Source organism: Mizuhopecten yessoensis, unplaced genomic scaffold (genome assembly GCF_002113885.1).
Source record: "Mizuhopecten yessoensis strain PY_sf001 unplaced genomic scaffold, ASM211388v2 scaffold1591, whole genome shotgun sequence".
Lineage (NCBI taxonomy): Eukaryota > Metazoa > Mollusca > Bivalvia > Pectinida > Pectinidae > Mizuhopecten > Mizuhopecten yessoensis.
Window position 1 is genome coordinate 265,054 of NW_018404123.1, and position 15,719 is coordinate 280,772.

The following is a 15,719-nucleotide window of genomic DNA, read 5'->3' on the forward strand; positions in this document are numbered from 1 at the left end:
TGTTCTTAGCTTCGTCAGTAGTAAGTCTGTAACAGTGATAGAGCCTCATGTTCTTAGCTTCGTCAGTAGTAAGTCTGTAACAGTGATAGAGCCTCATGTTCTTAGCTTCGTCAGTAGTAAGTCTGTAACAGTGATAGAGCCTCATGTTCTTAGCTTCGTCAGTAGTAAGTCTGTAACAGTGATAGAGCCTCATGTTCTTAGCTTCGTCAGTAGTAAGTCTGTAACAGTGATAGAGCCTCATGTTCTTAGCTTCGTCAGTAGTAAGTCTGTAACAGTGATAGAGCCTCATGTTCTTAGCTTCGTCAGTAGTAAGTCTGTAACAGTGATAGAGCCTCATGTTCTTAGCTTCGTCAGTAGTAAGTCTGTAACAGTGATAGAGCCTCATGTTCTTAGCTTCGTCAGTAGTAAGTCTGTAACAGTGATAGAGCCTCATGTTCTTAGCTTCGTCAGTAGTAAGTCTGTAACAGTGATAGAGCCTCATGTTCTTAGCTTCGTCAGTAATAAGTCTGTAACAGTGATAGAGCCTCATGTTGTTAGCTTCGTCAGTAGTAAGTCTATAACAGTGATAGAGCCTCATGTTCTTAGCTTCGTCAGTAGTAAGTCTGTAAGATTGATAGAGCCTCATGTTCTATAGACACTGAGATTATAGTAATGAAGAATTACCCAGGAGGATTTGTCCAGCTGGTCCACAGGAACAGTCTGGGCAGTGCGTGGATGGAGGGCACAACAGACAGGGCTTGGCACATTGCGCTGGTTAGTGACAGGGCTCTCTGTAAATATTAACTGCGGCTTCCTGTCACAGCTTGACTTCTTACGCTTTCGGGGCATTCTACAAGAAAATATCCAAATGTTATTTAACAGTTAACCTGGTATGATTACTTGATTGTGTGTATACTATGCAGGTACATAAAAAAAAGTAGTGATTCAGACAGCCAACTCATTCCGAGACAAATTATGTATTTTTTCACATTAAGTATGTCTCCCAAAAGTCACTCTATCTTTAGCTCACCGGGTCCGAAGGTTCAAATGTGTTATATATAGAGCATCATTTGGTCAAGGGACTTAATATTGTATTAATAGTTCGGCCCCGCCTGGGGCAGAGGACATGGCCTAATAGGGAAAAAGAGGTAAATCTAAAAATTCTTAAGAACCTCTAATTATGTTATAACTTACATAGCATCCTTAGGCAAAATGAACCCAATTTGGTATAAACAGAGACTGGCCCCTGAAGACAGGAGTGGGGCCTGGTTGAAGAAGTGATGTTGTATTTTAGAAATGGTTGTGATCCCCACTCTATATCCATTTATACCCTTCCTCAACCTAGTTAAAAGAGAGATACATTCATGCTACCAGAACTTGCTCTGGGGTCCTATCCCACCCTATGGGTTGGTTCTGATAAGGATACTAGGTCATAACTTGGATAGGATCCCCACTCTTTAACCAAATATATATTTTGCTAGGCATTAAGAGGCAAAGACATTCATGCTGCATGTACTACGATTGGCCAGTAGGTCCCGATCCACCCCTAGGGACTAACTCCCTGATTCATAACATGGAAACAGTTGAGACCCTCAACCCATGGCATAATCATATATTAAATTGCTTAGCTTGAAGAATACACTCATATCCTTGCAATTGGTGTCTTGCCCACCCAAAGGAATTTCGTCCTTATCACAGCTTGTATTTCTTATAGATGTACAATGTACTCCATAGATAAACTGGTATGGTATTCAGCAGGTTTGTTTTAAATTGAAGATAAAATACCAGGTGAGCTATCAAGGCCCCTGTACCTCTTTTTCAAGAATCCCTGTAACACTGCCAAAAACTATAACTACCATGCATTGGAAACTGCTTTTTTTCGGCATGACTTTTGCTTTGATTTATCATTTCTGAAAGGAAACCATATCTGGCAGCACTTTATGAAAAAAATTAAAGACGAAATAAACAAAATATAAATTAATCAACAACAATGTTCTTGAGTGTAACACAGTGGGGCTAGACCAGGATTGGAACCCTGGATATCAATGCTCTAGCTACTGAACTACTTGTTAATAGAATAAGTGCCTTATGTGCCAATATCAAAAACTAAATTAAGGGGAGGCTACTGTATATACGATCGCCATATATGTATAGTACAATGGGACAGGGATCCTTATGACACTTCCTTTTGACAAAACCACTGCTTGCAGCCATTTTTACTAATGATCTGCTCCAAAACTGAACATGCACAACTAATTAAGGACCAAGGGGAACTAATGTAACTTGTATAATTCGAAAAGCTCTGTTCAGTGCTTGTTAAAATATAGGAATACATAATGTAACAAGGATTGTATAAGGTAATGAGCCCCATGGTGTTCTGCATTGAGTCTCCAGTGCAGAAGATCTTTATAGCAAAGATTCATGCCAAAAATGTCATATTATACCATGATTTTTATTAAATCATCTCGGCCATGAGGTCTTGATCCCAGGAACGGACATCTTGATTATAGACAGGAAGCCAGGGAGCATATGCTCCACTGTATGTTAGTTTATATATATAATTAGGTCCAAATATAGCTGTTTCAAATTACCAGGTCCCTGTGCCATAGAATGGGTTCCGGGTTGTTTCGCCCCAAATCCTGTTTGCCCTAGGTTGTTTCGCCCTAAAACATTTTTTTTAGGGCGAAACATTGTTAGGTATTTTCTTTTCATTTTTATTTGTTTTAAGTCACAAATTAAGTCTTCTTAGTCTTTCATATCATTAAAATCAGTTTTATTTAAAATAAAATGTGTTTGTGTTGTTTTAAGTACATTCACGCCGACACACATTAAAGCATATATTGAATTTAATTTTAGAAATAAGTAAGAATAGTGAAATGAAACAAAAATGGTGTAATTTTAAAAATTGCGGGGTATACAACATTATTATTTTTCCATGTTAACACATTTAGTCTAGTGTACGGCTGTACGCATACTCATCACGGTGTGACGATGTTTTCTTTACTTGATTTCTGCACACGTTCGTGTTGTTTTTTGCTAATTGGAGAATATGTCCATTTTGAGAAGTTTTGATAGTACCGACCAATAAAAATTAATATGCATATTTGAGTAGATAATTTTGAGTAGGTAACTTGTCATAAATAGAGCATTTCTCAATACTGTGTTATAATTCAACATTACAAATGTTGAATTATAACACAGTATTGAGAAATGACTTATTTATGACAAGTTACAAAATGCACAAATCATCCATAACGTAATTTACGACTCCGTGGTTAGACGCAGACAGGATGGTATCTGATGTGATGTGTGTGACCGTTGGCAGCATAGAACCTGCCAGACTGGTAAGTACATTATTATACAAGTATATTTAATGTATTTTGATAATTCCCTAAGTAAATTGCTAACGTTTATTTCATAATTAAAATGTATACATCTGCTTAACAATTAAAATATGTATCTATGTACTGGGGGAATTATTTACATTTCGTATACGTCTCTAGAGAAAGTATTCATTTATTTTCATTCTTATACGCAATTAATATACGTATGTAGTTTCAGTCTTCATGTGTATATACGCAATTTATACCTAATCTATGTCCATTTCCTATACGTATCTATGTACTTAGAGAAATTTGTTTGATATAAAGTGGCTGGCGTGACAGGGTGCTTTTTAATTGTTTATATCATGTTTTAAACATTTTTAACGTTAAAGTATATACAGGTGCATTTTATAAAGAACAACATTACTTAATTAAGGTAAAGAAATGAAAATGGTAATATACAGTATATTCTGGATATTAGTATGTCCGTTGTAGGCTTCGGTGATGAATATACAGGTTCGTTCTTCACCTTCCGGCACGTAATTATATCTTGATTCAAGAGAGAAAGATAAAAAAAAAAAACTTTTAACATGATGTTTATGACTTAAAGAAAAAGAAAAATTAGGGCGAAACAACCCGGGGCGAACAGGATTTGGGGCGAAACAACCCTTAGGGCGAACGGGATTTGGGGCGAAACAATGAATGCATTTAAGCTTATTATACATAACTTTACATTATGTATATTGTGAAAAAATAGTTTGCTTATTATAACATTAATATATGCAGATAACCTATATCAGTATTCATAAAAAAAGGATCAATGATTTTAGACAGATTCGCTTGCTCGCTGTACAACCTTATATATCGGCTATATATCACTGAACCAGTACAGTCTACTGATGCCAAAGATGAAATAACTGTAACAGGCCTTAGCAGCTAGGCCTAATCACGAGCACGTATAGTTATGAATATATTTAATTCGCGTGTTCTATTTAAAGGTTGGATATGACACAGTCTCCAAGCACAATTAATGAGCTGCAGATCAATCGCGTGATAAATTAAATAAGGCATAACAATAACGAACACCCTAGATAACAATACAATACAGTAGCTGTCATTCATGTTGTGACCATTTGCACATTCAAAGCTCTCAGATAACAGCCATTTCAAGTTATTTTTTCTCTACAATAAAGGGAAAGTTGATCAGAAGTGTGATTTATTTGCTCAACTGCCTACACGACGTCTACATGTATATCAACAAACCTGCCGCGAAGACTTGTCTAGACTCATTTACCAAAGTTTGTTTTCATTCGCCGCCATGATGAATCCATGGAACTTTTGAAAACAGACATTTCATTGGATAGATATTTAGATCAGACCAATGAACTAGAACGTCACAGACAGATGTTCGGGATGAGCGTTCGGGAAATCTCACGAGATCACATTTCCAGTGATTTTATTGGTCAATTACTCACAAGCCTCAAAATTCAAAAATGGTTGACGTGCCTGCTTGGGCATGCTTATTGAGTATACGAAGCCACATATTTCTCTGTTAGTTTTTATTGCATGTATTGGTTTTACAACTACATAACTCACTAAGTGTACCAAGATATGCTGATTGAACGAGGCGTTACCGAAATAACGAAAGCAGCAGTAGGAATTTTCGTATGGATTTATCAGGTGAGTTTGAAGGTTTAGAAATTATCAATGACCCTGGGACGAGCCTTGGTGTTTGTTTTCTTTTTGACTCTCGGGGCTAAATCGTAAAAAAGTTAATAACTGTGATCGGTTTTCAATTCTTCTATATTAAAGGAAAAAAATCACCCGCAACATTTGTACTGAACTGAAGGCAAAGATATTATTCTAGGAATTTACAATCTAATTTCAGACATTTCACTTTGCTACACTCAATACTTTTAGACCAAACATATGCTTACAACGAGACATGGTACCGTATATTATAGTAGTATTTGTGACAATATATGTACGGTAATGCTATGTATTGTCCTAAATAAAACGATATAATTATTGTCTTTCAGGTGATGCTGTATAAAATTTAGTCACAAATGCAAACGAAACATGATTTTCACAGAGATAATGGATCCCAGCCTACTGCTGTGGATGTCTTCAGAGGTAGACAAAAAACCACCTTAGACTTAGGACTTGGGACTCAGAGGGTGGTACAGGAGGATGGAACAAATTACATTCTTATTGTCAACCAGCACTCGCAACAGGCAACAAGAGCTCAGATACCAACAGCAGAAATGCTCTTAAAGTCCACAAAATCATCTCCTCAGTTTGTTCTGACTGAAAACAAAAACAAATTGTCAGGGGAAAATGCTACCATCACTCCTGATAAATTTTGCCCAGCGGAGTTCAAAGTTCAAAGCAAAACCATTTCTCGATGCAAAGGACATGTTGGAAACAACATAAAAGAACATTTAAAAATTAACTTTTCAAACTTAGGATTTGATGAGTATGACAGTACAGCATCGTCATTTAATGTTTTCAAAGACGAATCTGAAGAAAAGGAATGTTCAACAGTTGCTCAATCATCAGATGAAGGATACTCAGAATCAAACATGAACATTGAAAACTTTGTCAAACAACATTATAAAGGTTTAAACCTCAATGATACTCAAGAGATGAAGAGTCCTTATAATGTATCCAGAACTACATATACTCCTTCCTGCAACATTGATCTCTCTGCATCATCAGGGTACCAGTCAGCTGGAGGCTCTAGTTGGCTCACCAGTCCAACCCCTTCAGATTTAGCATCACCAAGTCCAAACAATGCTGCCAGACAAGTTATTCTCATCTCCCCTGGTCCAACCAGAACATTAGGTGTCAGCAAAAACAGTGCTGTTGTATCCAGTCGGGTGGCCTCTAACTGCTCTATAGCCTCGCCTGTGTCCTCATTAGCTTGTAATCTGCAAGGAACAGCTTTCTTTCAGTCACCAGCTGGAGTTTCACCAGTCCTTTCAAATATCCAACATGATTTGGGAAAGCCCCTATCCAGTTCTACTCCTGTTGAAACTAAATCCATATCTGTGTCTGGCATAAACACATCCACAGGAGCTTCTTCTTTTCCAAATACAACTGATACCATTCAGAAGTTGATGCAAGCCAAAACATCAATGCATTCCCTGACCAGTAAGGCTTCTGCAGCAAAATGCCTCAAATCTATGAATATTGTGTTACCCAACTTAAGTCAAATACCAAAAACAAATACAAAAATGACAATCACTGAAAAAGGTATAAAACAAGAACTTCCGGAGCCACCTGATCCACAAGCTGGGGAGGTGGTTATTCACATCAACATCAAGGAACAACAAGCCGTGGTCAAGATGGAGTGTGACCGATCTCGACCAACCACACCTCATCACTTGACTGACCCTTTGTCTCCAGACATGAGCAATACACCAGGTAAAGTATTCCACTTTTACTTTGGATTAATTGAACTGTATACCAGGGTCCATATTCATGAAACCATTCTCATGTTCGAGCATGGATTCAAGTCTGATTTCTTGTTCCCGTTATGTATGTTTTGTTAGTATGTAATGTACACAAGTGCATTATGTCACTTTAATTTTCTGTTGTCCAAGTTCTGTTTCCTGATCCACAGCAAATTAATTCAGAAGTATTAAATATAGGACTCTAGCTCTTTACATTATTACAGAAAACATTACTTCATGTGGTACACTGATAATTGTCTGACAGAAAAATTAGTGGTTAGACCTATGAGCACACATTCATAGTTACTGAAGAGTATATATTTAAGATTCAAATCTGTTAATGCTATCTACATGTCGCAGCTGTTCCCGTACTTAATGTTTTGTGACCTTTACCTTGTTGTTTCCAGACTGTCTAAATAATTCCCTCACCAACATGCACTGGCTGAAAGGTATCCAAGGCATCAATGAGTCGGTACAGAGCAGTCCTAAGCCAGTCCCTACTCTTGTTGAGACACCCAAAGGTGTGGCGTCCAACCCGTTACAGTGGCGATGCCTCAGTACCTCAGATGTAGAGAAGGTGGGTAAAGAACTTGTCACCAAATGTCTTACACTTGTAAAGTTGGAACTGTCAGGCTACTTGAGCATGTAAACACTTATTAAGTTATTTATTTTATAATAAATTTATTAAGACTACTGTTAAAGCATATATTTTCGTTGGGGTTAAATTTCGTGGTTTTTTTGACAAATTTGTGGGGATTATATTTTGTGGAATCAATATTTTCAAACCCAATAATTTTTTTCTGTTTGACACCTAGACTATAAGACAATAGGTTTGGATAACCGTACATCGCACCTCGCCTCACCCAAGTCAGTGGAAAACATCGCTCGATGGTCATATAATTTAGTCTAAACAAACATGTGTGGTAGTTAATAGTTATATACATTGGAAATCATTAGGCCTACCGACATTTTATAACGCAAATTCTGATAAAAAAAACGAGCATGCATTTAATAAATGTTCATGGTTACCTTGACACATCGTGTGAGAAAATCATGCCGATTTTAATGTTAATATTACTCCAGAAGGAAGACGTGTGAGAAAATCATTTGAGCAATAGTTTGTCTGTTGCATAAGAAGTTTATTTCCCTGTGTCTCTGTTGAAAAAGTTTAAAAATCGGGGCATGCCGCCCAGACAGCATGGTGCTGGAAATCGATCCAAAGTTAACGTTATTGTCGTAAACAACTGACAACGACTGCTTTATTTACACTATACAGCCTTTTCGTTGATTATTTTTTTAAAGGGAATATTAAGTGTGTTTTTAGTTTCTATACAAGTTGATTTCACCGCACGACTTGCGAGGTACAGGTAAGAACGGGCGAGATACACTCCCTCAATGGGTATCAGTCAAATCTGTCATGCTCTATAGTTTACATACAAAGAGCGATGTCACCGTGTTACAAATATAACGCTTGTGCCTGTGACGATAATTACACTGTTTATTATGACCTGTGTCTAAATGTAAATACAGCATGGCTTGTAATTAAAGTAATAGTTAATTTCATATTTTCGTTAAGTTTATAATTTCGTGTGCTTAAAATTTCGTTTGAATTATTTTTTGTGGTTTTCTTAAAACCATGAAATAAACAAAATTAAATCCCCAACGAAATACTATGCTTTTACAGTATACCAATTTCAATTTTATGGTACATATTTAGTTTGTTGGGATTTTATACATTAACTATTCCTCATCTGCACACACCAACAAAATATTAAAATAATAATACTTCTGCCAACATTTTCCATAATTCTGGGTGACCGGTCATTCCCTTGGCTGAATGAAAGAACCAATGTTTACAAAAGTGTTTTAACTAAATTGACTGTGTTTATTTTAATTGATGGCAGAAGGTATATTTTGTCATTTTTGTGAGAACTGATACAAAAGATAGTCCACAGTAATAGTGACAAGATGATGAGAAACTTTTCAAATTGATAGAATTGACAAATGAGGTACAAAGTTTTGAAATCTTGTCGCATCTCTATCCCAAACTAAATTCTAACTTCGTACCCATGCTGCCTAAAGAACGGAAAAAGAACCACTCCTAGATTCATCAAAGGACACTGCTTCTGGGTCAGCCTGGTGATTTAATTTGTGGCAATTCTTGTAATAAAAAAATAGAATTAATTATAAAGGCAAGGTATTACGGCTTCTTAATAAGTCTATAAATATCACTATCAGCTAAATGGCATGGGGAGAAAATTGGTTAACTTTGAATAAACTGTAGGTTTAACACACATTCATGAAAGGATCTCCGAGTTATTCTCAATTACACACAAATACTGTATGTATGAGAGAGCTGATGGAAAGATATGAACAAAACTTAATATTATTATATCAATGCTTTCAACATATGCAGATTGCCAGGGAGTGTGGTCGTCACAAAAGACCACCATTTTCGTACATGACGCTGATACAGATGGGTCTGAATTCACGAGAGGACAAGCGTATGACCCTGAGGGAGATTTGTCATTGGATAGAGGACACCTTTCCCTACTATAAACACACCGCCAAACCTGGCTGGAAGGTTGGTATCAGCCTAGGCCGATATTTGAAATTGTTTTACGCTTTAACATGGAATCTGTGCTCAAACCAACATTCTTGTAACTTACATAAGTCACATGACAAGGTCAAAAAGTTAAGTCTATATATATCGAAAATGGTATTCGATTTTATGTCTCTTGAAAATTCTTTCAAAACATTGACAAACTGAAGTTTTGTTAATTTATCACCAGAACGAGAAATTAAGCTTGAGCAAAGAATCGGAGCACAAATTCCTTTATCATGCTAAAACTCCAGTTCTGTTCCTAATCCCCTTTTTAAACTCACAAATGATCAACGCCAATCTGATTAAAATCATCTGTTACAGGTCTCCGCCTGAACATCTGAATGTGCCGCGGTCAGGGTCACATTCAAGTGACCTTTAGGCTGGCATTTGCCAGCCAATCGGAATATCATGGTTGATAGATAAATAGCGAGGGGTATCGAACAGATTAGTTTTCCAAAGCAAATATGGCGACAGAAACCGACGTTTCTACGACACCAAGGAAAACGTACCCATTGGGTAATAATTGCGTAGGCAACACCGCCATACAGTCTTTCTTCTCTAATAAAGCTTCGAATATCTTTTTCTGTTCGGGTTTCAGACGATCAATCTCAAATAACTTCAGAACTTTGGCATCATTCTCATCAATGTCCGCCATATTTGTTACAACTCTGAGCGCCCTTTTGAAAGAGGGTCTCTGATTGGTCAAAGTTTAATGAGTATTTATAAATGTGACCCTGACCGCGGCACACTCAGATGTTCAGGCGCAGTACCAAGTTAACGAAGCCATGTAACATATAATTTTAATCAGATTGGATCAACACCACTTAAACATGGGAATGGTTATCAGCTCAGGTTAAGGCTATATAGCTAAGTACCTACAAAAAGTCAAAATTAAATAATATTAACAAATATTTTTTCTTGCTTAAATCAGAAATTGAGCTGAAGCACAGAATCTGGGTTTGAGCATGAGAACAGTTTTATGAATCCACATGGCCTTTATAGGCCCCAGTTTCGCAAATGCTCAGTATTGTTTAGTTATTAAAGATGTTTTGTAAAATAGAAACCTGATCAGGATGCTTTTATTGGCTTTCTACACTCACACAGGTTCTAGTCATAGAACCATCTGCAATTGTACTATTTACAGGTGTAAATTTCCTACAAATTTTGTTCTATTTAAATCATCGGGTTATTGTCCCTAAAACTTGCAAATTATTTCTTCAGAAGATAATTCTGATTAAAGACCAATGACCTGTTATTTATTTATTTTTAAACTCAAGAAAAACAGTTATTTGCATTGGTATTTATTTCTAATGTTTTGTTTCAGAACTCCATACGACACAACCTGTCATTGTACAGTATATTTGAGAGGGAAAAATCTAAAAAGCATGGCTCTCACTGGACAATACGTGATGACTGTCCAGAGAAGTCCAAATCAGTTCCTGCCAAAGATGGACTGAGGAAAGGTAACACTTCCCTTTCCTGTACCTATGGATGAGATTAGAGTTGTCCCCGTTACTACTGCATGTGTAGCTATAGGGTTGAGTTGTCACACTTCACAGATGTATACCTTTTTGGGGGAAGGGAAAAGTTAATTTTTCATACACTCACTAGGGAGACAGCTCGTAGGTGCCTTTATTCTGAAAACATCACAACTTTGCAAATGACAACGGCTTGCAGGATATGTTGAGATACATGATAAATTTTAAGAGAGGTGTAAGGATGCATCATACTGTGAGTGTATCATGTGAACCCTAATAAAGTACAACACTATATACTGATAAATAAGATCAAACTATGTGGGTAAACACTGAATATTTATCTGTTCTATGTGCAGGTCCACTGGGTATTGGAACCATGCTTCCTGTGAGCCTACCAACGTTTTTGCAGCAATCACACGGACTCAAAGTGGCATTACCGCCTAATACTGTACTAGGAGACAGGTCTAAGAAAGGTAACAAATAAAGATTTTGTGGATGACTTTTATTATCTTCATTAAAAAAATACTTTGCTAAAGCACATTTCATAAAAATCATAACTATTAACTGGGAATTCATTTGAAAACCTCTATGTGTCTGTCATTGAACCACTAGGCAACCTTCACATTTAGACTTTGTCTAGATTGCTCTTGATCCCAGAACTTTCATGGATACCTTCTAAACCACTGAACTGTGATCTGAACTACTTGTCATTACTAAGGTAGACACAAAAAATGATCAAGTTGTGTTTATAATACTGATTTGCCGTCATAATTTCTTTGATTGACCCAATCATAACATCAAAAATAAAATACAATTATCAATGGAAATAAATGTATAGATCATTTATTCATCATTTTTAAAGATGTCTTAAGACCATATCTGACAGTTAATATTAGTTCTGAAGGTCCTAGTACAAAAGAGAAAGGTATGCAAGGTTCTTGATATTTTCTTTACATATATAAAATCATTCAAATGAAAACAGAAAATTGTTCTGTCAGACACTGTATAATTACATATTAGTAAATGTACATGTGATGTCTTCAGGTCCCCAGCCAATCCTACCCCGACCAATGGCAGTGTCTCAAACCCCTCTGCAGACCTACGCACTCATCCCTATACAGAACATGGGCCAGGGCCTCCAGCAGGGCATCCAAATTCCGTCCACCTCCCAGGGCCAACCAATGCTCATCCAGCTGCCTAAGTCCGGGCAGAGCCTCTCACAACACTCAAACCCAGGTAGGTATTGATGGGTGGATCCAGATATTAGGCGTGAACTCCTTATAAAGGTAGGGGTATTTCTGTAGTGCAAGACATTAAAGAACTTGCATGCAGAACATACCTTCTCAGTGTAATTTTTCTGATCTTTTATGCACAAACAGGTAAGAGTTCCTTTACTATTATCATAGTTGTATAAGATAGAGTTGTTTGACATGATAAAGTAGTTACAATGGGGTGTCTTACCCTGGACATATTTGTACTCACTTTTCTTGGTGTGAGATATTCTAGACTTGGAGATTCAGCTGTATGACATCACATCAACAATGCATTGCACATTTCGAGGCTAGCACTACGAGAGAAAAATAATCGTCTTTCTCCCCTTTGGGGTTTTAAGATGGCAAATCTCAGCTCAGTGGCAAGGCTTATGTTTGGAAACTTTGAAATCTTTCCTCTTGGATTGAGGTCCAGGGCCCACTTGTATAAAACATCTCAAAGTTAAGGAAAATCTCAAGCAATGTATTGTCTATGGGAACTCTTAGACTTGAGGAAATCTCAAAGAGTTGAGATGTTTTATACAAGTGGACCCTGTTATTTCACCCCCTAAAAGGTCATTTTCTAATTGATCATTAAGTATGTTCTAGTTGATCATAAAGCAAGATGGATTGTAAGAAAATCATTGAAAAAGTGCTGCATTTGGCAGGGAGCATTGTGTTGCATATATTACAACCGAAGTGACATCACAAAGATATCATTGACTTGCTGTTTCTTTAAGATTGTTAACCTTAAACGTTGAAATAAGGAGTTGTACAAAACCATATATTGGTCAATAAAATTTCTGTCTGTCATACAAAACCCTTATCACATGAGGTGTGATGACCATATATGGATCATGTTGATTAAAACAAAATTTGAAGCTATACATTAATTTTCATCCCTCAACTCGTATCAGCCCTTGGGGCCTCCGTCTGATATGGGAGCATCAAATTGATATGGTAGATGATATATGAAGTAATAAGTTTTTTAGTTTTTTCCTACGGCCAGGTGCACCATATTGAGTATTAAATAAGGTTGCAACCTATTTTATTCATTTCCACCTGTCAGATTTGTTTTATAAAAAGGTATATTTCATGTATTTTTTTATGCCTGTATTCCATTTTTATATGATGCAAAAGCATGTTAATTTAATTTTATTTTTATTCTGTTTTTGACAGGGTCCCCATTACTTTCTCCATTGGTGCAAAACATTGAGGAGAAGCCATTGTGTACACGCCTCAAGAAGAAACAGCGTTACTCTGCCATAGCCCCCAAGGAGGTCTCCACATCTACACCATCTCCCAAGCACTCCATCAGTATCGTACGTCAGGCGTGGATTGATTCACAGAACAATAGTACAAGTGATGACAGTGATACAACTCGACTGGGAGATTCAAAGTGTATCCATTCCTCACAGGGACAAACGGGTGCCAAGAAAGCCAAGTTGCGAGCAGGTCTTCCAAAACCTAAAATTTACATGCGCACCACACCACCGTCTCGTAAGGGTAAAGCACGAAGGAAACAGAAACTTGTGCCAAAAGAGCGAGAGCTTATGGCTGAGAGTTCTGAGGAAGATTTGGAAAATCTTGAGCAGGAGGATCCTTTAACATCTGTGTTACCCTCCAGTGGCAGTACCACTGTGTCTACATCCACACCTCTAAAAGTCTGTGGCTTTCCCTCTCCACAAATGCCCTCCCCTATAATTGGTCTAACACCACTCAGGAGTAGCGGGCTACTGGACTCAAGTTTCTTGGACTGCTTGAAGGATTCTGATTCTGAATCTAAGGGCTTTTTGATATCTCCAGATATCCGCTGTGCAAAGAAGTTGTCACTTGGCCAAAACCGAACTCCTCCTAATTCTTCAGTGTTAGATTTGAACTTCTCCTTTTCTCAAACTCCCCTGCGTTGTGATCCAGGAACAGACTTTGGGGGAGGAGATCATAACCAAAGTCTTTCAAAATTTTTGGCTGAGTTTCCTATTGACACTAATATGATGGAAGATGGACTTCCAGTAGACATTTCAAGCTTAAATTGGAGTGTTGGGGAACAGGACCAGAGTCCTTTGAGTAATAGCTGATTCAGGCACGTCCTCTTAGGGAATTACTTCAATACCAGCATGTCTTCCTAGAAAAAGCTGGTTCAGACATGTCTTCCTAGAAATAGCTGGTTCAGACATGTCTTCATAGAAATAGCTGATTCAGTATGTTATCCTAGGGATCAGCTGATTCAGTATGTTATCCTAGGGATCAGCTGATTCAGGCATACCTTACTAAAGAATTACTAATTCGAGCATGTGAACAGCTGATTCAGGCATGTCTTCATAGGTAACAGCTGATTCAGTATGTTATTCTAGGGATAAGCTGATTCAGGCATACCTTACTAAAGAATTACTAATTCGAGCATGTGAACAGCTGATTCAGACAGGTCTTCCTAGGGAACAGCTGATTCAGTTAAGTCCTCCCACGAAACAGCTGATTTAGTCATTCTCCTATAGCGGACAGCTGATTCAGGTATTTCAGCTACACTTTTCTTTGAAAATATCATGACATAGGTCAAAAATTGTTAGGGTGTAAAAATCATGTTTGAGATGTGATGGGAGAATGATCTTGTTCATCTGTAAATGTTTTTTTAAGTTTTCTGTCTATAGCATGCCACAGAAATGCCTTGTTTGATAAATGTAGTAGGTCTTGGCCTGGTATGTGTGCCGTCTTTCCTATAGCTTTATAGCTATAGTCTCTGAGTATTTTTATGGTAACAATATTGAACACTCCAAATTATATGGAAAAAACTCATATAATGCAAAATTTTCAGACCCAGTACAATCTTATAGTAATCTGAAAATTGTCCACGTTATCTATTAAAACATACACAATCATTCCAGGTTTTATGGAGTTTATGGGAACAATTCACTTAATGAGGTTTATGTTTAAATACAACTATACACACAAAAAAGTCTGAAATTCAAGCATTTTTCTGTTTATAACCCCCAAAAAAACATCTGACAGCAGACCTAGAAATGTAAGTGAGTATTTTTTTTCTTTTTACCCATCCAGTTAAACTTGTCATACAAGATTTATTTAGATGCACTAAGTTTTATTCAATAATTGTATATCAGATAAAGATTTAAATATATACCATATATAGTATAGTTCATTCATGATTAGATTCTGATCACATCACGTTGTATACAGCACATTTGTTGTGAGATTCATCCTTGGGCACATTCAACACTGAACAGATAACACTGTACCATTCATTTACATCTTGTTGCTCTTTGTTTAATTCTTGAAAGATCTAGTATGATATTGTATAAAACTTCAGACAATAAGGCACTTTGTGGACAGGCCATTCATCTAAATCTATTATGACCCTTTCTCTGGAGAACTGGGCCCGTATTCATGAAACCGTTCTCATGCTCAAGCAAAAGAAGATTTTTAAATAACTTTTAACTGGAACAAGAAATTAGACTTGAGCACAATATCCATGCTTGAGCATGAGAACGGTTTCATGAATACGGGCCCTGATCTCTTACAGTGTTGTCTAGCTATAGAGGTGACTTTACCTCCCCGAGAAGAAAAATGTTCCTCTGGGAAAGGGCCTTAATAGATGAAGCACAGATCACAGGACT

The 15,719-nt window shown here is 37.1% G+C and overlaps 1 protein-coding gene across 1 annotated transcript; it reads left to right on the forward strand.

The window, feature by feature from the left end:
• The first annotated feature begins 4,788 nt into the window (after window positions 1–4,788).
• Window positions 4,789–15,518, forward strand: LOC110465629. Its single transcript, XM_021521584.1, has 8 exons — window positions 4,789–4,982; window positions 5,342–6,728; window positions 7,165–7,334; window positions 9,174–9,341; window positions 10,687–10,825; window positions 11,197–11,313; window positions 11,885–12,076; window positions 13,270–15,518. The coding sequence occupies exons 2-8, from the start codon at window positions 5,369–5,371 to the stop codon at window positions 14,166–14,168; spliced, it is 3,045 nt and encodes a 1,014-aa protein (XP_021377259.1). The 5' UTR covers window positions 4,789–4,982; window positions 5,342–5,368; the 3' UTR covers window positions 14,169–15,518.
• Window positions 15,519–15,719: the final 201 nt, after the last annotated feature.